General features: G+C 45.1%; 1 protein-coding gene across 2 annotated transcripts in view; it reads left to right on the forward strand.

Annotated features, from left to right (window-relative positions):
* The first annotated feature begins 1,949 nt into the window (after positions 1-1,949).
* The window catches only part of LOC142009324 (DGAT1/2-independent enzyme synthesizing storage lipids-like), a 38,369-nt gene continuing 13,567 nt past the window's right edge, over positions 1,950-26,751 (forward strand). For both annotated transcript variants that reach the window (XR_012644432.1, XM_074987173.1), the window contains exons 1-3: positions 1,950-2,137; positions 14,502-14,832; positions 21,859-22,023. Coding sequence is in view for 1 of the 2 variants with exons in the window: in XM_074987173.1 (XP_074843274.1) it covers positions 14,505-14,832; positions 21,859-22,023 (493 nt within the window). In the remaining variant the exon portion in view is untranslated. The remainder of the gene's footprint in view (positions 2,138-14,501; positions 14,833-21,858; positions 22,024-26,751) is intronic.

Here is a 26,751-nt window from a genome sequence, read left to right on the forward strand (position 1 = left end):
ACTAAAGCCCTTTTCAGTGTCAAAATTTTCTTTTTAATAAACTGCTGGCCTTCAACTGGACTGGTGTTATTCTGTGCTTTCATTTTGTCAAAACACTTAACATTCAAAATCTCTTGAGTTAGTACACTACTGAAGTGGGTCTTCCATTTAACTTTAGACCCATAAATGAATCTTCATATTCCAGATCTCCCTGGACCACGTAAAAAGTTTTGAGGTATAGTGGTCCCAGAAGTCTTATCTCACAGAATGAAATTACTAAATGTCATACCTTTCAGTTGTGCAGCATCTGGCAGTGTAATAAATACTGATCACAAAAAAGCAGACACAGGCAATTTAGTTCTTTCTAAAGAATAAATGTAATTATAAAATTGAGCTGGGAAACTGGAAGGCAGTAACTTGATTTTTACTATAATTAAATGGAATTAAGTTGCTGTGGTCATGTACCTCAACTTTGCCTTTCCTCTAGTTTCACAAGTTGTGAGCTTTGCTGAATTTAATTTTTTCTGATTTGTCCTCCTTGATTACTGTTTTTGGTTCTCTGTGCCTTAAATATTGAGTCTGTTCTGGTATGGCTATGGTCTGAAGAAGTGGGTCTGTCCCACGAAAGCTTTTTTGTTTTGATAGTGTATAGACTAGCACAGCTTACTCTCTGTTACTAATACATTATTTTGTTAGTCTTTAAAGTGCTACTTGACTTTTTTTTTTTTAAAGATAGGAGAGAGACAAGGAAGTAACCTGTAGCAAGAAAAAATCTGACGAAGTGGGTGTTACCCAAGAAAGCTTATTACCTAATACATAAAATTTTTAATCTTTAAGGTGCTACAGTGTCTGTAAGGTTTTTTTTTTTTAAGTGGGGGTGCAGCAAGAGAGACTTTGATTAAATGGCATGAAAAACTATCTATAAGGCTGTCTACACTACCACCTTCCTTCGAACGAAGGATGATAATTAGGGTGTTGGGAGTTTACTAATGAAGTGATGCCCTGCATAGGCAGCAATTAATTAAGCAAATGCCACCCCACGGCAACTTCGAAGTTTTAAATGTCTAAGTACCGGCACGCGTCTAGCTGCGGCTCACCCACTGGTACTTCAAAGCGCCGGGGCAAAATTCTGAGTAATGGGACTTTGAAGCTGCCCCAGCACTTCTAAGTACCGACAAGTGAGCTGCGGCTAGACGCATGCCGGTACTTCTAAATTAAAAACTTCAAAGTTGCTGCGGGGGAGGGGGGGATCTGCTTAATGAAGAGCTGCCTATGCAGGGTGGCACTTCTTTAGTAAACTCCCAACACCCTAATTCCATCCTTCCTTCAAAGGAAGGTGGTAGTGTAGACAAGCCCTAAGGGCAGAAAAGCACTAGAACAGACTCAAAAGGGAAGCTGCGGGATTCTTGTAGTTCCAGTTCGGTTTCTGAGACCAGGTTGGCCAAATCTAATGGTCTAGGACGGTGCACTTGGTCCCGCTGAAGCACAGGGGCTGGAAGTGACGGGCTCCCGAGGTCCTTCCAGCCCTACTTTTCTGTAATTCTCACAGCCCAAGCAACCGTGGCAGCGGGGTCAGCAGCAGACCAGGCCCCGGACTGCGGCGCCGGGAGAGCCAAGGGCATAGCACAAGGTGGACACGAGAGGTGCAAAATCCGGGGCCGCCTGGGATGGGCCTGAGGCCGTGGGGCAGCTGGGAGCGGCTGCGGACCTCACGGCCATCTCCCAGGCCAGCGAGCTGGAGAACCGGGCCACCACTGGGCACCTGGGCAGTAGGCGCCGCAGCGGCTGCGCGAGGACCGAGCAGGATGGGGGCGCTGGGCGGCCTGGCCACTGCCGCAGGAGGGCAGCTGGGCTCCGGCACTGACACCCCCGGCGGCCGCCCGCCCGCCCGGTCATCGCGTGCGCACCGAGAACTGCTTCCGCCGGAAGCGGCGCCAGGCGCCGCACCCAATGGGGTCCGGAGGGTTTTGCCGGGGAGACGAGGTGGCGCCGGTATTCCCCGTCTCCCTGACTCGGCCCCGGCTCCAGCCCTGGCCCCGGGGGGAGCCGCCCTGGCGGGACACGGCCTGCGCGGGGGCGGCCGCGGGAGGAGAAAACGCGACACTCAGAACGGAGGCAGGACCAGAGTCCGAGCCGCCGCCGCCGCCGCCGGAGCGAGGTGAGGAGAGGAGAGGAGGCGCCCGCGTGCCCCGAGCGGCGCGCGGCGCCGCCGGTGGGTTTCGGCAGGGGGAGGCGGTGCCGGGCTGGCCGCAGCGCGATGTGGGGCGCGGCCTCTCCCGGAGCACCCGTCCTGGACTCCCTCTGCCCGGGCACGGCGGCTGCTGGCGGGAGCCCTGTGGACCAGATGCCAGGGCAGCGGCGCGTTTCCTCCCCGGGACCTCCGCATACAATGGAGCGGCGAGGTGCGGGACCCCCCGCCCCGCCCGCTTTACTTCTCTGTGCGCGTAGAGTGTCAGAGGGCGGCCGGGCTAGTCTGCATCCGCAGAAACAACCGCAAGTCCTGGGGCGCCTCGCAGACTGACAGATATTTTGGAGCATAAGCTTTTGCAATGCAGTGGAGATTCATCGCCGCTGACGAGGAGGGTCTTTGCTCATGAAAGTTTATGCTCCAAAAGATGTGTTCGTCTGTGAGGTGCCCCACGACTTGTGGTTGTTTCTGCGGATACTCTGTGAGGTGCCGCGGGACTTCTTGTTGTTTCTGTTTGTGTAAACAAGCCCTCAGTGTGCTATGTCCTTTGCTGCCGTGCTACCTGCCAACATGAACAGTTGTGGTGCACCTCGGAGCAGCCTGGGCTGGTGCGCTCATAAAGTGTGCTTTTTGATCTTTCTTTTTTAAGAGAAAGTAGCATAATTTTATTATTAAGTCTTTATTTTCTAACAATGTAATACCACAGGAATTATAAACACATTGTAGATTCAGGAAATGATCAGTGTCAGTTGCCTTAAGCAAACCCACTAATCAGTTAAATGACCCTGGTACAGCCTGTTTAGACCCAAAATCTGGACATAAATCACTACTGAAACACAACTTCAAAAATACTTCTGTTCACAATCAGATCAGTAAGCATCATAAGAAATCCAGGTAAGGTGTCTTCAATATAGAAGTATTTGCTCAGAGAACTTCACAAGACCTTTTGTAGAATATTTTTATTGGGAGAAAAAAAATTAAAGCTTCCTTAACTTAAATTCAACAGGTCTTTAAGGGCTTTCTGAATCTGTTTTTAATTATAGAATTGCAGCCTTTGCAGGTAATTTACATTAAACTTATTTTTTTGTCCCCACATATTCGGAAGCTTTAACTTTTTTCCATCAAAAAAACCCATGATGCATTTGACTCCATGCAGGAATTTCTCACTTTAAATAATATGGCTTTAGCACTGCAGAAACAATTTTCTTCAGACATGTCTTATTTCTTACAGCTCCTTAAAGCTTACAGAGCAGCCAAATTTGAACACAGTTGTTTTAGCAATTTTTTAATATAATTTTTCCTGATTGGCAGGTTGGGGGGGTGGCGTTTGTTGTGTACACGCACTTTTTATTAGACTATAATGGGAAAAGAATGCTTTTAATGCACGTATTCATTAAACTCCTAGACTGACTTTGGGTATAACACAGGCCATAAAATGTTCTCAAAATAACTTCGAGTATATTCCTTAGGACAGATCTACACCATAGGGGAAAGCTGATCTTAACTATGCAGTTTGTTAGTAGCGTAAGTGAAATCAGCGTAGGTTAGATCTGCTTACTGCAGCATGGGGTCTGCATTGTGCTGGGTAGACAGGAGAAACTCTCCCATCAATTCCCCGTACTCATCTTGTTTGGATGGAATACTGGAGTCTATGGAAAAGTGATGGTCAATTTAGTGAACAACAAGAAGTCCTGTGGCACCTTATAGACTAACAAATATTTTGGAGCAGAAGTTTTCGTGGGCAAAGACCCACTTCATCAGATGCATGAGTGGGGGGTGGTGGTTTCAGAGGGGTATTTAAAGAGTGGGGACCCAGTAAAAGGGAGGACCAGAGCTGACAATGTCTATTCAGCAAGGTGGAAATGACCCATTATCAACAGTACATATCAAAAGTGGAAAAAACAAGTCGGATCAGACAGGGGGATATGACCCATTGTCAGAGTCTAATGAGGAGATATTAACACCCAGGGCAGAGAAGCTGTTTTTGTAAGGTGCCAACCACTCCCAGTCTCTGTTTAATCCATTGTTAATGGAATCAAATTTGCAAATAAATTGCAGCTCAGAGATTTCTCTCTCCATCTGATTTTTGAAATTTCTTTGTTTCAGGACTGCCACCCTTAAATCTGCTACTGAGAGTCCAGGGACATTAAAGTGTTCCCCCACAGGCTTCTGTACATTACCATTCCTGATGTCTGATTTATGTCCATTTATTCTTTTACGTAAAATTTTACATAAATATTCATTTATTCTCTCTACATAAAAGAATAAATGAACATGAGACATCAGCACTGATTTTTTTTCCCCCATGACCATGTTAATTTTGCTTGAAATATCAGATGCAACTGATGTTATAGGCAGGGTAATGGTACTCTTTGCTGGTGTAGTTATGAACACATTGACCTGTTTTAGCTAAAATCTCTTGGACATATTCCGGAGATTCATGAGGGGCATCTGCTGCTTCTCTTCTCCAAAGAAGGAAATCTTAATCCTAACCTTAATCTTGCCACCAGTCTTATTCAACCATCAATTAAAGTAATTTAGAAATATTGTAAGAAAACAATGTGCAGCAATGTTATTATGCAAATGACACACAGCTGTGTGTATCTTTCTTGGCCAGTGCAGACAATGAGCTCTTCAAACTATTCCACTCTATGAAGGAAATTGGAATCTGAATGAAAAACCATCTGCCTGAAGTTAAATATGGGAAATATGCAGATGATGCTAGTTAGAAGGGGAAATCATTTCAAGGACATAACAGCTCTATTGAGGAAATTTACCCAAAACCCAGGTGTGTAATTTCAAGGTCAGTTTCAGCCTGTGGAACCTTTGATTTTGCTATGCCTTGGAAAACAAGGAGTGCTGGATTTTAGGATGGGATGGGCTTTGGAACGCTGACACTTACAGTCAAAACAGATCCTAGACTTGCTAGAGTGAAAAACAAGGCTTTCTCACAAAATGAATTGCAGAGGGGTCTGAGAATATTCTCCTGGATAACAGGAAACAACCTTTCTGGGTTTTGAGTTGGGTCTTTGCAGGTTGAAGTCTATGCTAGAGGCCCCATGTGCTGGTGATGGAGTGAAGTTTAGACACCATAGGGGAAGGTAACAGTGAGGCATTTCTAATATGAACAAAACAAAAACCTCCAAAGTTTTGAAAGTAGCACCTCATAAATTGGTGGTTTTAATAGAAACATATTACATAATTACGTATGAAAGGGTAGCCAGATTTTGCAGGGCTTGCACACAGACAAGTCTTTCAGCTTAACCCTTAAGACAGGTTGTGCAAATTGGGTATGGGCCCCCTGAGGCAGGGAGGGGAGGAGACACGAAATTTCATAAGGGGGCTGCAGCACCATCAGCTGCTGGGTCTCACGCTCATCCATCTCATTAAAAATATAGAAGTATATTTCAGTTTTTATGTACGTATATTCACATTTATGTATGGAGTAATAAAGTTTTTACATATTTATTTTCTTATGTGTGCTGAAAGATTCTTTTTCATATAAGCATAACCAAATTTCCATCAATTTGGATTCCATTACAGAGGTTGGGGGGTCTTTAATTGCAAGGGTGAAAAGTGGTACGCAGTGTAAAAAGTTTGCTCTCCCCTCCCCTCAGAAATTAGGTTTGAAAAAGTTATGAACAACACAGAGATAATTGTAATGAAACGTCCACAGTTAAATAGGCTTTGAATGTATGTAGCCTTGTGAGGTCTGGAAGTTATTTCAAAGCCTATAACAAGACAGAGATGAATATGAAAATAAATTAGGGAAGGAGAGTCAGTGAAGTACAGTGATAAAAAGCTGATGTGCAGCTTGATTATCTTGTGGTTGGAAATTGTCTGTGGGCACTGATGAAGCTCATAAGATTAATGTCTTAAACTAGGGGCAGGCTGACAGGTATGTGTTGGGTACTTAATCCCTGCTTTGGCTGTTGCAAAGGAAAAAGGAAGTCTCTCTTTCCCTCTCCTCCCCTAACAGGGCGTCCAGTTCCTTCACTAAAGAGGTTTATGGCTACAAGCAGGATTCCGCCAGCACGAATATCTGCCTTCCATGCCTGAAAGCCTAAACCTCTACTTGTCTAGCCATACCATCTCTGTGGAATGCCACTTTCTTAGTCGGTTGTCAATAGTGATGTGTTCTCTGAAGTACCCATGATTGTCCCTGTTCCTGGCCTTGTTAAAGCAGGATCACAATTTGGAGTTCAGTATAAAAGCAAACATGGAGTTAATGGCATATGCAGACTCCTGGGATGATGTGCTCATGGTTTGTTGCATAAGGGAGCCAACCATAGTTCATACACTTGGGAGCTCCATGAAGAGATGATTGTGTTACCTTCACTTTAAATTGACAGGCCTGAATCACAGTGTCAAAATCCTTTACAGAAGAAACAACACAGATAATTATTCATTTACATGAAGTAGAAAGTTGTCCTTTGCCACTCTTGTTCTATGTCTTCCCTGTAGCTCAGCAGTTTTCAGACTTTTTGAACTGAGCCCCTTTTGCGTTACAATTTATGGTTGTCTGTCCCCCCCCCCCATACAAACTAAAATAGACAAATGCACAAATATGCTTGACAGCCCATGCATAAACCTAAGAGTGCCCTTTAATTAAACCTGACTGCCCATCAACCGTCACCGATCAGCTTCAAATATACAAATCCTTAATAATAAATAGTACAGCCTAAGCCTCCTCATATGAAAGCTGCTTCTGCCTTGCATTGCTAGCCCCTTCTCTCTTAGGTTTTAAGGGTGGGGGAAGGCCCGTGTGATGGTCTCTGGGTGTGGAGGCTGCTGGAAATGGAAATTGGTGTAGCTGAAGCTGATGTTAGTACTGACCCACTGGCTGAGTGGGCTGCTTAAGAGGGTCCAGGGTGGCGGTGGTGCTCTCTCCCTACACCCTGTAGGGGCTGCACAGAACTGGCATGAGCCACCTGGTGTACCCACTATTTCCCCTTTCCCCCTGAACATTCCTCCATGACTTCCAGGAGGACATGCCCCATAGTTTGAAAACCTCTGCTCTAGCTTTTAGCTACAGAAATGGGGAGTTTCTGTTTCACTTATTCTCCAGTCTCTTTATTTAATTTAAACTTTTGAAGTCGTCTTCTGGAGTGTGTGGGTGCCTGGGTTTGGGGCGCTTCTGGAGTACAAATGTTCGCCGAGCCAGAATACCCTGCAAGTGCTCAGAGCATCCAGAAAAACAGTACAGCAGACGGCCAGGCGCTGTGCCAACAACTACTGGCTCGACCTATGCAGCAGCATCCAGACCAGTGCTGACTTGGGTAACCTCAGGGGAATGTATGAGAGCATCAAGAAGGCATTAGGACCCACCCAGAACAAGATGGCACTTCTGAAATCCACATCTGGTGAAGTCATCACTGACAAAGACAAACAGATGGAGCGCTGGGTCGAGTACTACTCTGAACTGTACTCACGCGAGAACATTGTGGTCAACTCAGCCCTCGATGCCGTCGAACTCCTGCCAGTAATGGATGAACTGGACCAGGAACCAACTGTGGATGAACTGAAGAAAGCCATCGACAGCATTGCAGTAAGAAAGGCCCCGGGCCAGGATGGTATACCACCAGAGGTAATCAAGTGTACTACAGACACTCTCCTGGAACCCCTACATGAGCTACTGTGCCTGTGCTGGAGAGAGGGAGAGGTTCCACAGGACATGCGCAACTCTAACATCATAACTTTGTATAAGAACAAAGGAGACAGAAGCGACTGCAACAATTACCATGGAATCTCCCTCCTAAGCATCACTGGTAAACTGTTTGCTCGCGTCATCCTCGGCAGACTACAGAAGATTGCTGAGAGGGTGTATCCTGAATCACAGTGCAGATTCCATGCAGAGAGATCTACCATTGACATGGTCTTCTCTCTGAGGCAGCTGCAGGAGAAATGCAGGGAGCAGAGGAAGCCACTCTATATTGCCTTCATCGACCTGACCAAAGCCTTCGACTTGGTCAGCAGGGATGGACTGTTCAAACTGCTGCACAAGATAGGATGTCTGCCATGGTTACTCAAGATGATCCAGTCTTTCCACGAAGACATGAGAGGAACCATCCAATACGATGGCACATTATCGGATGCTTTCAGCATCAGGAGTGGCGTCAAATAAGGATGCGTCCTTGCTCCGACACTGTTTGGGATCTTCTTCGCACTCCTCCTTAAACACGCCTTTGGATCTTCAACAGAGGGCATGTTTTTGCACACAAGATCTGACGGGAAACTGCTTAATCTTGCAAGGCTGAAAGCTAAATCTAAGGTGCGGGAAGTCCTCTTCAGAGATAAGCTGTTCGCAGATGACGCTGCTGTTGTGTCACACACAGAAGACCAGCTTCAGAAGCTCCTGGATCGGTTCTCCAGAGCATGCAAGGACTTTGGGCTCTCCATCAGCCTAAAGAAGACAAATGTACTTGCTCAGGACGTTGCTGATTCCCCATCAATCAGCACTGACAACTACACGTTAGAGGTCGTCCACGAGTTCGTTTACCTCGGGTCCACCATCACTGACACCCTGTCCTTGGAGACTGAGCTAAATAGGAGGATCGGTAAAGCAGCCACAACTCTGTCCAGACTCAGCGAGAGAGTGTGGAATAACAACAAGCTGTACACTCACACCAAAATGCAAATCTACAGAGCCTGCATCCTCAGCACCCTCCTTTATGGCAGCGAGACTTGGACCCTGTATGCCCGCCAGGAAAAGAAGCTGAACGTCTTCCACTTGCGCTGCCTCAGGCGCATCCTTGGAATATCGTGGAAGGACAGAGTGTCCAACACTACCATCCTTGAGCAAGCTGGAATCCCAACTGTGCACACCCTCCTCAGGCAGCGGCGGCTCCGCTGGCTTGGCCACGTCCACAGGATGAATGGTGGAAGGATCCCAAAAGACATCCTGTATGGCGAGCTAGCCTCTGGCAAAAGACCTCCCGATCACCCCCAGCTGCGCTACAAAGATGTTTGCAAGAGAGACCTCAGGGAAGTAGACATGAAGCCAGACAGCTGGGAGGAACTGGCAGACGATCGCAACAGATGGAGGCAGGAACTATAGAGGGGCCTTCAGAAGGGTGAGTAGAGGATCAGACAGCTAGCAAAGGAGAAGCGAGCCCACAGAAAGCACAGCAAGGACCTGCCAGACACCCATTACATGTGCAACAGATGAAGCAAGGACTGTCACTCTCATGTGGGTCTTCACAGTCACAGCCGACGCTGCAAATGAGGATGCCAAACGGAACTACAAAGGGTGCGATCCATGGTCTACGTAGACTGAAGGGTGCTGCTACTGCTACTGTAGAAAATAGTTTCACTATCCATCTCTCACAGATGCTCACAGTTGTGCCAAGTACAAGTTGGATGAAAGTGATTTTTTTTTTGTTTTGTTTTGTTCTTTTTTTTTTTTTCTGCCCTCCAGATTCTGAATAGCCACAGTGAGATTTTTAGTTGTCCGTTGCTTGGGAAAACTATGAGCGGCAGCTGAGAAATGATGGAATGATGTCTCTTTGGGCTTATTAATGTACATTGAGACTCTTCATGTTGTAAACTACTTTCAGTAAAAGCTTATGTTCTTTCAGAAATGGTGGATAAGGAACAACCTCTCCCCTACTAGATCTACTTTATCCACGTCAGAAATATTGTCATTCTAGCTACTGCCAAGTTGATATATGCTGTGGCTGGTCTGGAGTTCCCCTACCTCTGGTGCTTCTGGAGCTACCGCAGATGAGGGCTGCTCTGGCCTGGCGGAACTCTGCTGCCAGCAGTGCACCCTGGGGCACCAGAAACCAGGGCTGCCTTGGCCTGGAGCAGCCTGGGTCCCCGGTGTGCCACTGTGGGGAAGAAGGGGGCAGATGGGATGATGCTGAAGCTGCCCCCCCCCTTTAATTCATAAACAAGTTAAACAGTAGGTTTATATGCTGATTAACTGTTTAACCAGGATTTTACATCCCTAATTTTAACACGCCTAGTGGTGGCAGACAGGCCTAGTGCTGACTGAAACTAAAAATAGGCGGAAAATGTTAGTTTCAGAGAGAGGCAGGTATACCATGGCCAGAGTGAGGCATGGACAAGATATGGTAACATGAAGGGTTGTGGATTTCTTTTTGAAGTCTCTTTGGTAGAGGCTTGATAGCAGTATCATAGCTAAAGATGAAATCTGTTGGGTTTTTACATGGTGGCTGGTTTTCTTCCCACTTCTTCCTTGGATCGCTAATACCTTAATGAGTTAGCCTGAAAGTTGCCATTTCACCACTATTGTAGGATATTTCTGGGAAGACTGATTAAAATAAGTTGAGTGTCTGAGACATGTGAAATGCACAGAAGAACTGCTCTTACATCTTAGAAAATATGAACATTCAAACTTAAGATTATATTTAAAGACTCTGAGTTTTCTCCATAAATACTTGATGTGATAATATCTAATTCCAGGTTAAGACAGTATTTAGTCATTTAATATTTGCAGTATCTGCCAGTGTCCTGCTAATACTCACTATCTTGTTCTGAAATGGGTGTACTGAAGAGTATGAATGGAGTCTAACGCTGCTTCTATACATGCCATGTCCTGTTGGAGGTGGCATGATAATGAGGAAATTCGAAGCAGGCTGATGAGGTGCTAACGTGCATATTCAACGTCTCATTAGTATTATGGCAGCCACTCACATTTCGGAGTGCAGACTTCGAATTGCAGATTGACAGTGTAGATGGGGGCAGCTTTGAAATGAGCACCCCACTTCAATATTCCCTTACTCTGATCTAGTTTTGTGGGAGAGAGGGAATGTCGAAGTGGGGTGCTTATTTTGAAGCTGCCCTCATCTACACCATCAATCTGCAATTTGAAGTCTGCACTTTGAAATTCATGTGGCTGCCATTATGCTAATGAGGTGCTGAATATGCATGTTAGCACTTCATTAGCCTGCTTTGAATTGCCTCATTACCATGCCACCTCCAATGGGAGGAGGCATGTGTAGAAGCAGCCTTAGTCATGCCCAGTAGCAAGATAATGACAATTGCTCATTAGTGCAAGAACCAATGTTGTGAATGCAAAGTGAACAAAACTGTTCTTTACGCAGTCTGCAAAGTCCTCAGATACTGCCGAAGTGATTTTCACAAAAACTCCAGTTATCTGCTGCTTAATCATGTAAGCGCTTAAGCTAACTCACTGCCTAAGTAACTTTTTGTGGTAAGAGTTCATTTCCTCTGAACACGTGCACTACCTGTCTCTTGTCTGTGGCCCCAGGTAGTCCATGAACCAGGGGAAAATAGATACCTGACTTGTGGAGCCCCTGATCCAGTAGCTCTCCTTTAGAGGTTACCTGACTCAATACTCAGCAGCTGGGATGTTTGGAAAGGAGGTGAATCCTCCCATACAACCTCCAGCCTAGTGGTTAGGGTACATACCTAGAACCTGTTCAGTTCCGCTATTCTGCCTGTACGAGGGATTTGAACTGAGATCTGCCACGTGTCAGATGAGTGCTTTAAAATGCTGCACTTTGGGATACTCGGATGTAGGTCTCCCTCAATGTCTCCTGTTGATATTATTGCACTTTTTAGTTAAATATTAGGCCAGAGAGACTGATAATCACAGTAGAGCTTATCAATTGGAGTGCTCACCTAATTGAGGATTACTTCCCCCCCGCAGGGGTGAGATGGGGAGAATTGAAACAGTGGCTCCATCTTGCCAGATGAATACCCTAATGCACTGGGCTGAAAAATCTAATGGTTGTGGTTCCACATCTCTGTGGGATTTTTTGGTGAAGTTGGGCAGTCTCTGAGCACATCTACTAGCCCAGGCCCTGCACAAGATTTAGGAACATCTTCCAGTTCATGAATCACTGGCATTTCTCAGTAGCTACCTTAGATGCTCCCTGCCTAGCATGCTGGATTTGTGGATTGTATTCTAAGATGCCCATTTTCCCCTGATTCATTGAATAGGGCGCTAAGACACTTAACTCAGTGTCAGCTGATGGCCGGGTAATGAGTGGTCTGTGAGCCTATTTTACATCCAAGTCTTTAGCTGCTAGAACGGCCCATCCCTTCGCAGCAGGCCGCCAAGATGGCTGACGGACGCCCCCGAGATTCACCCAAGACTTTAACTGCTAAGACAGACTGTCCCTTTGCAGTGGGCAGCCAGTGAGGCTGACAGGTGCCCCAAGAGTCTGCTCCATGGAGGCAGCATGATTCAGCGCCCAGCTTTTACTGCACCTTACCACTGACCAGGCTGAATGTAGCCAAACCGGCTAAGGTTCTGTGTTTGTGTTTGGCCGAGTTACAGAAACTAGGAGGAGTCAGGCTGAAGCTTAAACATGGTTAGTATTTATTACAAAGCAGAAATGAAAATCTTAATGGTTACAGAATTATATAAAGTCTTAATGGTTACAGTTGCAGGAAAAGTTAGATAAAATCTTAATGGTTGTACTGTTATTGCTCTATTTGCTTAGCTACTATACCAGGATGATACAAATGACATGTCAATTAGAGAAAAGTTACCCATTTGAGGACGAGACACCTCAGACTAAAGAGCTCTTACTATTAAACGTGCACAAAAAAAACATTGCAGGTATAATTCTCACCCCTGCATCCTTCGACTCCGGCGTAGCCAAGGTCGTTCACTGAATCCCTTGGGAAGAACTGTACGAGGAAAGGGGTCCCCTAGATCCTTGGGAGGCAGTAACCTTACCCGACCGGCAGGCACAGGAAATTGGAGCTCAGTTTGAGTAGGCTGCCGGGCCCCTCTTTATACACCGCTTGGGGCACGTAGGTTCTTCCTTATCTCAAGGTACCAATTGTACTGGTTCATCTTTGTGACGCCGGCGCTTACAAGGCAGTTACACTTGTAAGGACAGAGATAACTAAATTTCTAGAAACGGGGCAAATTTTCACATGGGCAGTAAAGTTCCCCTTCCTAGGACAAAGTGTGGGTGGATCAATTATCAACACCAGCCAAGGGCAGCTTGAAGCCCCAAGGCCGACAGCTCGCCTGTTAGCCCTCTTATCTGTCCAGGGTCATGCTGACATAGCACATCTGTGTTTGTGAGGCACTGGACAGTGTTCTCTCAAACCATTCCAAGATTGTGCTGTTTCTTTGTGCTGTGTGCTCTGAGGCACCTAAGAGGGGCAGGCAAGATGGAGTAGAGCAGGGGAATTCTGTCTGGCTACACTCAGGCTGTGCTGATCTTGCAGTTCCTGCAACTTTTTTTTTTAAGGCAGCAAGAACTTTTTTTTTTTTTTTTTTTAGACAGTGCTGGGTGTTGCAGTACCAAAGTATCTTTGTAGATCGAGGCTATTGTTCTTGTTTCTGGGAGGGAGTCCAGTGGTTTTGGGCAAGTGCTCTTCTGCCTCAGGTTCCATCATCATTCACCCCTCACCATTTCTCTGGCAATTTTGTTTAACTGAGACTGGTAAGAAAACTTATATGTGGAAAGGAGCTGCATTGTCTTCAGTATGCTGACAATATCCTCCTGTCCTCTGTCTTTCTTTCTATGACCTTGTTGAGTGGAGTTTCTCCCAGACTGTTCTTTGTGACTTTGGTCTTGGCCATCAGTAGGTTTCTGGATGGACTTAATGGTTTTGCGAGGGAGGGATAGCTAAGTGGCTAGAGCATTGGCCTTGTAAATCCCAGGTTGTGACTTCAATCCTTGAGGGGGCCTTTCAAGAGTCTGTGGCAGGATAGATTTAAAAAAAAAAAAAGAAAAGGTAGTCAGGGATAGCAGTAGGTTCTGCTGTGAGTACAGGGGCCTGGACCTCTCAAGGTCCATTCCAGTTCTATGACATGTGATGTGTATATCACTTTCCTAAATTACTTGGAACCTACCTCTTTGAGAAAACACCCTTCAATCCTGCATCCTACTGCTGTAGCTGTGGTTGGTGGATTACTTGCGAGCTTCAGTGTAAGCATTTGGAGGAATTAACAGCGAAATAAAATTAACATTCTACATGTTTTTTTTTCTTAAAAAGTATTTGAAATAACAAAAGATGAATGTCTCTTAAGTTTCTACCACTATGTTGTAGTTACCTCTGACACTGGGTCCAATGTTATGCCAGCGAATTCCAACTTTTGGCACAAAAGAATTAATAAAACAAATTAAAACTCAAATTTTACATGGCCATCACTGTAATCATATGTCCGTTCTGCTTTTCATGAAGATAGTTTGAGGACATTATACACTTAAATTAATACACTTCATTTCATTTCATTTACTTAAACTTAATTTAATTACACTTAATTTTTTAAAAGTTTGATTTTGTCTGATAAAATAACACTTTCTTTTTCTGCCCTAGCTTAAGAAGCTTCCATGACCTCCAGACAGTTTGACTTGTTTTGTTCTCTTTTAAACAGGAGATGACACATGGAAATGAATCCTGTATGTCAGGGCAGGTACCTATGACCTATGTATGCTGCCTGATTTACATATTGCAAGATTGGACTGGTGTGGAATACCTTGAGGACTATCTGAATTATGTGGCCTACCTTTTATGGGTGTTTACTCCACTCATCATTGTTTTTATACTTCCTGGACTTATTCTCCTCCTTCTCTACATTTCCATTATTTTTCTTCATGTTTATAAGAGGAAGAATGAATTGAGAGAGGCTTATTCCAATGATATCTGGGATGGTGCAAGACAAATGCTGGCAACCTTATGGGATGGACATGCAAGAATATGGCATGGTAAGCAAGATCTGATGGTTTTCCAAATGCTGAAGCTATTGCCACTGTAGTTAAATGACTTAGGCCTATCATCTTCCTTTTTCTTATTTGCTTGCAAATTTCATGTAGCTCTTATTTGCTCAGAAAACAAACATGTGATTGTGAATGGCAGTGTGCTTTGTTTACTACATGTGTTCCAGGATATTAAAAACAAAAGGTGGTGAGGTAATATATTTTGTTGAACTATCTTCTGTTGTTGAGAAAGACAAGCTTTTGAGCTTACGTAGAGCTCTTCTTCAGGCCACCTTGTGTGTCTAATGATTGTCAGGGCAGAGGATAAGATTAAGAGCATAAGCAGCACCTCAGTTTGCTGTGTTTGACTCTTTCAACTCCCCTACCGTCAAATCATATTTAGAGGAGGGACTGACTCTTCCCTCTCACCAACCAAAAGGCAATATCTGATCCTGCTTGCGTTGATTAGGCCAGATAGGTTTGGATGTAACTCTGTGTCTTCCTTAGAGCTTAAGACTGCCATCGAAACAAAGAGCTTAGCAGCTTCTCTATCCCTTTTCCCTTTCTGCCGCTTCCAGCTTTCTTTACAGCTGATGATAGATGAGGTACCTGTTGACAGAGACTTTGCATTCTTTACAGAATGGGTAAATGGACTAGTGCAGGAGTTGGCAACCTGTGGCTCCGGATCTGCATGCGGCTCTTTAAGGAGTCATTTGCGGCTCCAGACGCTGCTGCTGACTCCTCTGTGGCTCCTTGCCCTGCCACTGCTAAAATAATGTGGGGCTAAATTCAGTTAGTGTAATGGCTGGCAGGGCAGCCGGAGGGATCCAGCCATTAAACCAACTGAATTTAGTCCTGTTATTTCAGCAGCGGCAGGTCAGGGAGCCACAGAAGAGTCAGTGACAGCAGCATCTCAAGCTGTAATGCCTTCATTTGGGCCCTGGGAGAGAACAGTCTGGCCCCAAGGGGGTGGGGGTGGGGAGGACTAGAGGGGATGGTTCTATGTCTTCCCTCCTCCTGCCCACCTGTGTCTTTCACGTTGGTCGGCTCCCTCCCTTCCTGTGCCCAGTGCAGGTCAGTGGATCAGGGGGCTGAGAAGGGAGGGAAAGGTGGAATGGGCTCAGGGAGATGGAACGAGAATTGGCTCCTCTGTCTTCCTCTGCCGTGGCAATAACTGCAGTCCAGGCAAGGACCGGCTGCAGAGCTCAGGTCAGGAGAGCTCCCTGCTCCACCAGCAGCATACAGGGAGCGGGGAGACAGGGTGCACTGCTGCCTCCTGAGAAGTGGGTAGGGAGCTGGTACCAGGTCTCGTGCACAGCACGGGAACTTGAGCTGCCTCAAACCAGCAGCAGCATTAGTTCCTGGGACACCGAGCAGGAGCAGCGCTTTAGCTCTGGCCAGGAGAGTGGGTGAGACATTGAGTACCACCTGCAGGGAATATGCTGTCTAGTTCCTCCTCAACATGGAAGGTTGATGCCAACATTGCTCCTTCCTGCTCAGGAGCCTCTCTCCAGGCTCAGCATTTTCCTTGTCCTCATTTGCTCACCAATCCAGGGGTGAAAGTAATTTAAACTAACTAGCACAAATCATTGTGTGTGTGTGTGTGCTGTGCTTAAAATAGGGGTTACAAAAAGTACGGTTTGACATTATTTATTAAGGACTGCCTTGTATTGACATGCACTGCGGCTCTTGAAGTATTTATTTTGTAACTAAACTTGAAAAAAATGGCTCTCCTTGCTGTTTTGGTTGCAGACCCCTGGACTAGTGATTTCTTTCCAGGTGAGGAGAGGAACTGAGACCTTCTGTGAGCATTCAAACAAAAGAAAACTCTTACTTCAATAGCTATGGCCAATCTTTCTGCAACTTCAGACATTCTTTACTCTACCTGGCCCTTTAAAATGCCAGTTTAACAGCTTTGTCTGTCTTTTGCGAAAGCAGAAAACATTCGGGCCAGTGGAGATATTCCCCCCCTTTCCCTATTAAATCTCAAACTGATAAGAGATTAATAAGTGTCCCCAGCATTGTATATAGTAAACAGGAACTCTTAGACTCTGAATAATATCTCATGTGACCAGGTGATGCCTAGCTCATGATGGATCTGCCCAAACCCTGTAAGGTGGGGGGGATTTTTCTTCTTGTTTTTTGTAAGGATTATTTCTTTCAGTGGTGTCTCTGTGGGTGCCCCACTCTTGGTGCATCCTCATCTGTGCACCTCACTTCAGGGATTGTAGATAGAAGAGTCCACTTGATGCCCGTCTGGGCTCTCTCTCTGTCTCTTGCCCTACCTGGTGGCTATCTAGTGTTGCATGGGTGAACAATCCTCAGTTTCTTTTCAACCACCCTTGTTCTGTGCATGAGTAGAGACTGACAGGTAATTAGTTCTCAACCTTGTTTTAATATGTAGAGTAGCTAGTATAATTTCTGTTGGTTTTAGATGACTAATATTCCCTTGCCCTTTAAAAAGTATATATAAAAGCCTCCCTAACTTTGATATTTGTTTTTATACTGGCTCGACAAACTGGTATCTCCCTGTCTTTATTGATGTTTGTTATTTTCTGCTCTTGCAGGGAAAGAACCCCAAGAAAGGGCATGTTTATCTCTCTCAGGTTAAAACGTTGCCTTTCCTGCAGAGAGGGGATTCCAGTCAGTTATGGTCATTTGCTGCTTGGGATAGTTCCGTATATCACAGAAGTGTACTCACCTTAAATTTTTGACAGAGAGTAGAAGAAAGAGTCATGAATTAACACTTAGACTCCTGAAATGGATCAGGGCAGGGCAAAATGCAGCCTTTGGGCCAGATACCTCCCATTCAACATTTCTGTCTGGCCCACCATGACTGCTGGCTGTGGAGGAAATTATTCCACCTGACATTCCAAGCCCTTTAAATCACTGCTGGACCGCTGGGCAGCACAGGCTGGCCAGCACCGAAGGGCTGACTGGCTGTGCTAGGCTAGCCTCCAGACTTTCCCCTTCAACCTCAGGAAGACCCCATTCTGGGGTCCTGGAGCTGGGCCCTCCCCACTTTGCACAGGTTGACACCTGACTTCACCAGCCTTGTTAATGCTCCACTGGAAGCTTTTCATCTTCATGCTGAGTTTCACTTCATTTTTTACGCTTTCAATAACGAATGTAAGTTATAAGTAAAAGTTTAGTGCTAGTGTTGTTACAAATTTTACAAGGGTTCACAAAGTGGTTTGCAATATAAATTGCCTTCTGAGATAAATGTTTGTGTATTCAGTTAATCGTTATTAAGTGCAATTACTTTGCTGTGTAAAGAACATACTGTGGTCTTTTTTTATAGTAAAAGGTGAGGTAATTTCATTAATATGGTAGAAATGTGTGTCGTATGATGGCTTACCAAAATTTGTGAAGTGAACCCCTGTGAAAATTATTGCCAACCCTTGTCATATCAAGCTCTCTAGGAGTCTACTACAGGCCCCCTAGCCAGGTGGAAGAGGTGGATGAGGCTTTCTTTAAACAGCTAACAAAATCATCCAGGGCCCAGAATTTGGTGGTGATGGGGGACTTCAACTATCCAGGTATGTGTTGGGAAACTAATACAGCAGGGGACAGACTGTCCAATAAATTCTTGGATTGCATTGCAGACAACTTTTTATTCCAAAAGGTTGAAAAAGCTACCAGAGGGGAAGCTGTTCTAGATTTAATTTTAACAAATAGGGAGGAAATTATTGAGAATTTGAAAGTGGAAGGATGGTTGGGTGAAAGTGATCATGAAATCATAGAGTTCACAATTCTAAGGAAGGGTAGAAGGGAAAACAGTACAATAGAGATAATGGATTTCAGGAAGGCAGATTTTGGTAAACTCAGACAGCTGGTAGGTAAGGTCCCATGGGAAGCTAAACTGAGGGGAAAAACGGCTGAGGAGAGTTAGCAGTTTTTCAAAGGGACATCATTAAGGGTCCAAAAGCAAGCTATCCCACTGTGTAGGAAAGATAGAAAACATGGAATAAGACTGCCTTGGCTTAACCAGGAGATCTTGCATGATCTCAAAATAAAAAAGGAATCGTATAAGAAGTAGAAACTAGGACAAATTACAAAGGATGAATATAGGCAAACAACACGAGCATGCAGGAGCAAGGTTAGAAAGGCTAAGGCACAAAATGAGCTCAAACTAGCTACAGGCGTAAAGGGAAACAAGAAGGCTTTTTACAGATACATTGGTAACAAGAGGAAGACTAAGGAGAGGGTAGGGCCATTGGTCAGTGAGGAGGGAGGAACAGTAACAGGGAATTTGGAAATGGCAGAGATGTTTAATGATTTCTTTGTTTCGGTCTTCAGTGAGAAATCTGAAGGAATGCCTGACATAGAGAATGCTAGTGAAGAAGGGGTAGGTGTAGAAGTTGAAATAAGAAAAGAAGAAATTAAAATTTACTTAGAAAAATTAGATGTCTGCAAATCACCAGGGCCTGATGAAATGCATCCTAGAATCCTCAAGGAGCTGATAGAAGAGGTATCTAAGCCTTTAGCAATCATTTTTGGTAAATCGTGGGAGATGGGAGAGATTCCAGAAGACTGGAAAAGGGCAAATATAGTACCCATTTATAAAAAGGGGAGCAAGAATAACCCAGGAAACTACAGGCCAGTCAGCTTAACTTCTGTGCCAGGAAAGATAATGGAGCAGGTAATTAAAGAAATCATCTGCAAGCCTTTGGAAGGTGGTAAGGTGCTAGGGAACAGCCAGCATGGTTTTGTTAAAAACAGATCATGTCAAACCAATCTAATAGCTTTCTTTGATAGAATAACGAGTCTTGTGGATAAGGGAGAAGCGGTGGATGTGGTATACCTAGACTTCAGTAAAGCATTTGACACGGTCTCACATAATATACTTATCAATAAACTACGCAAATACAACTTAGAAGGGGCTACTATAAGGTGGGTGAACAACTGGCTGGATAACCGTACCCAGAGAGTAGTTATTAATGGTTTTCAATCCTGCTGGAAAAGTATAACTAGTGGGGTTCCGCAGGGGTCTGTTTTAGGACCGGTTCTGTTCAATATCTTCATTAACGATTTAGATATTGACATAGAAAGTACACTTATTAAGTTTGCAGATGATACCAAGCTGGGAGGGGTTGCAACTTCTTTGGAAGATAGGATCATAATTCAAAAGGATCTGGATAAACTGGAGAAATGGTCTGAGGTAAACAGGATGAAGTTTAATAAGGACAAATGCAAAGTGCTCCACTTAGGAAGGAACAATCAGTGTCACACATACAGAATGGGAAAGGACTGCCTAGGAATGAGTACAGCAGAAAGGGATCTAGGGGTTATAGTGGACCACAAGCTAAATATGAGTCAACAGTGTGATGCTGTTGCGAAAAAGGCAAACATGATTCTAGGATGCATAAACAGGTCTGTTGTGAACAAGACACGAGAAGTCATTCTCCCACTCTACTCTGCGCTGGTTAGGCCTCAGCTGGAGTATTGTGTCTAGTTCTGGGCACCGCAGTTCAGGAAGGATGTGGAGAAATTGGAGAGGGTCCAGAGGAGGGCAACGAGAATGATCAAAGGTCTAGAGAACATGACCTATGAAGAAAGGCTGAAAGAATTGGGCTTGTTTAGTTTGGAAAAGAGAAGATTGAGGGGGGACATGATAGCAGTTTTCAGGTATCTAAAAGGGTGTCATAAGGCAGAGGGAGGGAACTGTTCTTCCTTGCCTCTGAGGATAGAACAAGAGGCAATGGACTGAAATTGCAGCAGGGGAGGTTCAGGTTGGACATTAGGAAAAAGTTCCTAACTGTCAGGGTGATCAAACACTGGAACGAATTGCCAAGGGAGGTGGTAGAATCTCCATCACTGGAGATATTTAAGAAGAAGTTAGATAGATGGCTTTCAGGGATGGTCTAGAAAGTGCTTGGTCCTGCCATGAGGGCAGGGGGCTGGACTTGATGGCCTCTCGAGGTCCCTTCCAGTCCTGCTCTTCTATGATTCTGTGAGACCAGGTCTTGGGACTTCGCCAAAGCAGCAATCCACAGGAATGTCCACAGGACATCAAACTCTGGTCAAGCTAAAGATGAAATTTATAGATTCTTCTCAGAAAAGCACAAAAAAGAGGAGTACAAGTCCCCAGAGCTCTCAAACTGAGAAAAAGATCTCTGGCAAAGTTGACCACTTTTGTACCAAAGGAGCTGTGTGGCAGTACCCATGAGGCATTTGGTTCCTCAGGTACCAGTACTATCACTACATCTAAGGACCTGGTGGCAGAGATGCTGGTGCTATCGGATGATAGATGGTAGACCACAGATGTTGGTGGAACAGTGAGCCCCGGTTTTTAGAGGTTCAACCTCTACAGCTGAACATTTTGTACAGTTAACATGGATGGGCAGAAAAATACCATTAGAAATGGCTGCTAAAGAGGGAAAGGCAAGAGAGGGGTGTGTGCATGGAATGTCTTTCAACAAAGCATTTAATAAACGTATTTAAAACTTCGGTACAAGTCCCAAAATTGTTTTCAGTACTTTTCTTTGCCACCACTCTGTATTTTTCCTAAGAAGAGATTTTGGTTTTGGTTTTTAAATTTGCGGGTGTTTTGCTTTTAAAAAAAAAAAAGTGAAGAGGACATTATCAAGTCAAAACTTTCTGTCCTAACTGACATAAGACTGTTAACTGTTTCAAACTGTGGTTTATGTACCAGTCCTCCTCCCCACATCTGTTCCTTATTTTAACTTTTAAATTATAGCAATTGCATAAGTGATAGGAATGATTTGTAAGATTTCAGCAGTGATGTCTTTGGGGAAAAGCATAAGTTAAAAAAATTTTGATAGCTTCAGGTAGTAAGATAGCTTTTTGTATTATAGTAAGTTTTGTGTTTAGTGGAATTACTTTTCTTTCAGAGAAATAGTTTAATTGCAGGGAAATCTGCTTTTGGCATCTTTCTCACCAACTATTGAACTGCTTTATAGCAGTTCTTATGTTCCTTTTGCTCTGTAACTTCTTACCATCCTCAAGAAAAGTTAAACTGGCATATGAAGGGTATAAAACATTGATATCATTTGTACCTTGTCCTTCTAACAGGTTATGAGGTTCATGGTATGGAAAAAATACCAGAAGGACCTGGACTTGTTGTGTTTTACCATGGTGCCACTCCTATAGACTATTTCTACTTCATAGCTAAACTCCTGATGCTGAAGAAAAGAATCTGCTACACAGTAGCTGACCATTTTGTCTTTAAATTACCAGGTAATGTCCTTTTCTAGCAAAAAGTGACTTTGGTGTGTTTAATAGTAGATACGCTTTTTTATTGATATCATACCATAATATTACTGGCACACATTAATATGCACAAGCATTCAGACCCTCCCTGCAAACAGTCTGATTTTTAGATAGGACTTTGGTCTGTGACAGCCCAAGATATTGTCCCAGTTTATAAATACCACTGCATGGATTGGATTGGACTGGACTGAATTAGACTGGTTGGTGACTATTCCTACCTTATCTGTCCAGTTAAATGTGAAAACAAAGCAGATCACAGCACAAAGTAGCTGTTCTGATTAAAACAACAGCAGCAGCTTCCATGCCTCTTTCCATTTAATAATGCAGGCAGTAATTTGGTGACTGAATGGAGTAGGAGGACATGGAGTCAAGCTTGCTGATAGGAAGGGCAAAGAGGGCAGTTGCTTGAGCACCCAGCAATTCAAAGGGGTCTGGGCTCCCAGCAGCCACTGCTGCTGTTGTGGCAGGGCCATGGTTAGTGCCCTGGGCCTCTTTAAATTGCTCTTGGAGTGCTGCACTGTGCGCTCTGCATGGCTCTGAGGTTTGCTGTGGTTCAGGCAGCACTGAGGGCTGTGTCCTGGCACTGCCCTTTCTGGCTGAGGCCCTGGGCCTCCCGACACCTTGCCTGGGACCTGTGGAAGCTGTCGCACCCCTGCACAACGTAACAGTCGGTGGCAGGGAATGCTCCTCAAGTTGCCAAATGTAGTAAAAATGTCCCTGAACAGGATGCATAGCGGAACTGGGCCTCGACCAAAAATATAGCTACACGTGGGCTAGATCCTCCTTTGGCAGAAGAACTTACAGATGGCTGAGGTAGGGATCCATAGCTTAAGGCAATCATCTGTGAGCTCTAAACATTAAGGTCCTGCTGAGCAGTGGTATAGAATAAGATAAAGACGGTAAATATGGAAGCTTGTGATAATCTTCAACATTAATTTTTTATATTACAGTAAGTTAAACTTTACCTAAATGCTGGTAAGTTACAAATTACCCCAGATACAGGGAACCGTCCAGCAGCCTTGAGACCTGAGTGGTCCTGGACCAGGGCTTTTTCCACAGCAGGGAAGGTAAATTCCCTATTTGGCCTTTGGGCCCCGCTCCTGGGCTCCCTTTCCAGATGCTGACCACTTTCTGGTTGTGGTCCCTTCTATCCAGCTGTGGGCCACCACTCCTTGGTCCCACTGAAACCAGAGAGCAGCAGACTGCTGCTGGGGGGCTAGGTGATCCTGTGAGGCCTGCGAGATCCATCTTGGTTGACTTAGGCCTAGTATTCCCTATAAACTGAGCTCTCAGGCAGCAGCCCAGCTGATTATCAGAGTGCCCACTGCCAGCAGTGTGTATTTCTGTTGGTGGTGCACATCCACACATGAACATAACATTTACTCTGCATATGAGTGGAAAAATTAGAGGGAACACTTCTTGCGCCACTTAACATTTACGGATGCTCATTAGTGCTGCACATACACATAAATTATGGGTCAAATTCCCCTCTAATATAAACTAACATAGTCCAACTTTCTGCTGGCAATCTGTCTGTACGAGTGCATGTTTGTGGATTTAGATGATGTTTGTCGCTGCTTTAAACTGCATTTTGAAAGAGCCCTTTTAATGAACACAGGGCACAGAGCTGCAGTGGTAACTATGTAAAAAATTTTAGTTTTGAAAAGTAGGCTGTGTGAGATTATTGCATGGAAAGGGGGAGAGAATCAGTCTTTATTTTTTTTCATGAAACCCAGAAACATCCACTGCTCAATTTTAACTTCAAAATTAAGATTAGGCCTGTGGCAAAAGGAATTTGTCTTTTAAAATTTGTGGGGTTTTTTTGTTTGTTTGTTTTTTTTTTTGCATGGCTAGCCATAATTTGCAGTAACAGAATGTGCTATGAAAATGCAGCTTATTGTGCATGTTAAGTTAGATCAGTTAGAAATAGTCTATTTTTTGGCTTCCAGCACAGTGTTTCTCAAGCAGGAGTATGAGTACCCTTGGGGGTACACTGAGGTCTTCCTGGGGGTACATCGCCTCCTTTTGATCTTCATCTAGTTTTACAATAGGCTACAAAAAAAAAAAAACCTAGTCAGTCAGTACAACCTAAAAGTTCATTCAGACAGTGACTTGTTTCTACTGCTTCATAGGCCTTACAGCGAAATGTATGTGCAGTTATCCCCCACTTTACACAGCTTCATGTTGCACTAAACTCGCTTCAACACAAGTTTAACACAGGGTGAAGCTGCTGGGCTCTCAGCCTCCCTAGCTTTTCACAGCTGTGGGCAGCCAGGTGGGCTAAAACCCACTTCTCCGCGCTTCCCAGAGCAGCACCACTTGATAGCCGCACCAGTTCACCCCTGCTTAAACCCTCTGCCAGCTCAACCTCCACCAACTCCTCTGCCCCCATGGCCCCAGCTTACACCCCCACATGCACCAGCTCACTTTCCCCAGTGGGGAGCTGCAGCCACATGCCTGGGGTTCTCCTCCAGCCCCTGCAGGGGCAGCCCCAACCCTCATACCTCCACATGCCCCAACTCCCACAGGCCAGGATCCAGCCCCCTGCTACCCCGGTGCAGCCCCAGCTCACCCATCCCCATGTGGCTGGGTCAGTGTGTGCAGGGCTCCAACTCCACCCTGCCCTGGTGCACCCCCGTTCAACTGCTCTCCCACCTGGCTCAACCCCTTATGAAACTAGCTCATCCCTCTGTGTGCAGGGCTCTGGCTTTAATCTGTGTGTGGGGCTCCAGCTTGCAGCCCTGATGTGCTGTGCGGCGCTCCAACCCCACCCCCCGGTGCACCCCCTGTTCAACCCCCCTGCCCAACTCACCCCATTCCCCCTGTGGCCCCAGCTCACCCTGTACATCTGGGGCTCTGGCTGTCAGCCGCCACCGGCAGGCACAGGGGTTCTAACTCCCCTGCCAGTTCAACCCATTCCTGCCCCACTTCACCCCTGTTCAATTCCTCCCTACTTCAGTCCCCAGCTCACCCCCCACCCCTCCCAGCATATGCTGGGTTCCCAGCTCCCATGTGTGCTGGGCTGTCAGCCGCCAGCGCTCACGGGGGCTCTACCCCCCGCAGCTAACCCTCCCTGCCCTGGTTCACAGTGTTTAACACTCCCCTCAACCTCCCGCGACCCCAGCTCACACCTCCCAGCATGTGGGGCTCCGGCTTCAACCTGTGCCTGGGGCTTCCAAATCCAGCTCCAACCCCCCTACCCACCACCCCTCTGGCCCTGGCTCCAACCCCCTGGCTGCGCTCAACCCCCACCCCAACCCCCTGCACACCCCAGCTCAGCTGCACCCTCCCACCCCCCCTGCAGCCCTGCCTCCTCACAGGACCCCAACCCATCCCCCCAAGCCCTTCCCAACTTATGCGAAATTCAAGGTATGCGAGGGTTGCCTGGATGGTTACTATAGAATATTTCTACTCCATCAGATGATAAAATAGTAGAAAATCAGTAAGTTTGCAGTAGTAGCCTTCTGTGATTGTTTTTGTAAGTAGTTTTTAAGTGAGGTGTAATTTGGTGCTATGCAAAACACACAGATACAGTAATCTGGAAAGGTTGAATGGCACGTGTTTCAAGACCTCAGATTTCGTTAGGACCATGTTTCTCAACTGTTGGTATGCGCCCCCTTAGGGGTACGTGAGACAAGTCTGGGAGTACTTATGACTTTTTTTTTTTTTTTTAAATGGGCTACTTTATAGGAAGATTGAGAAACACTGTTCTAGAAGATACCCTTAACTTCAATGTTCTTTCCCCAGACTTTAATTTAAAATAAAATTCTCAATCTTTGCATTCCTGTTGTTCTTTACTCTTTTAAAAAAAATTAAAATCAGATGGCCTAAACCCAGTGTTTCTTTTGTATTCATAACTTAGTTTGCTAAGGTCAGATCTTGCTGGTACGGCTATGTCAGTTTAAAAATAAAAGATGCATTCTTACTGCTATACCTAAAACTGGACTACCTTGCACCATCCTCACCCAACCCCACAATGAATTTATTGTACCAGTATAAATCACAGTTTTGCTGGTACAGCTGTGCCCCTGGGAACACTGATAGTATAGTATACTGGCATGCCCACACCAGTAAACACTTGTATTGTGGACATGGACACTGCTTTGCTTAAGACATCAGCAAGCTGCTAGTTGTTATGGTTAGGTAAGGGGAACCCTTTAAATATTAATTCAGTGTAATCAGTGAATAGATATGTAAATCTGCCAAGAGACTGGAATAAATAATAACTCTGAGAGGTGTCTCCTTTATCTCAGTGATCTGGTTAACTCAGATACCTAGTCTTGATCATTTAAAAATAGTCATTGTTAGTTATTTCATTCTCATGTAAGGAGAGGATGAGGAATTCACAGATCTGCACCATTTCTTCTGATATTGCATTTTGGTGAATTTTACTACTCCTTGCTCTTCCTTGACTCTGTCCCAGACTTCTCCCCCCACCATAAAAGAACTAAGCACTTTTATGGTACATAACAGAGCCCAGGGGTACATTCAAACCCCACCAAGGGAAGCTCATCTCGAAGAGCCCAAAGAACACACATGATCAAGTTTCGAACATTTGCATGATCTCCTGTGAACGGCAATTGATTTTGGCAAATTGGCATGGGTGACGCTTATTTTGTGAGCAGAGCTTGGAAGAATACCGCTACTTCATGTCCCCTGTTCTTTCTCCATTTAACCCTAGATAAAAATACTGAA

The sequence above is a fragment of the Carettochelys insculpta genome, chromosome 2, assembly GCF_033958435.1.
Source record: "Carettochelys insculpta isolate YL-2023 chromosome 2, ASM3395843v1, whole genome shotgun sequence".
NCBI lineage: Eukaryota > Metazoa > Chordata > Testudines > Carettochelyidae > Carettochelys > Carettochelys insculpta.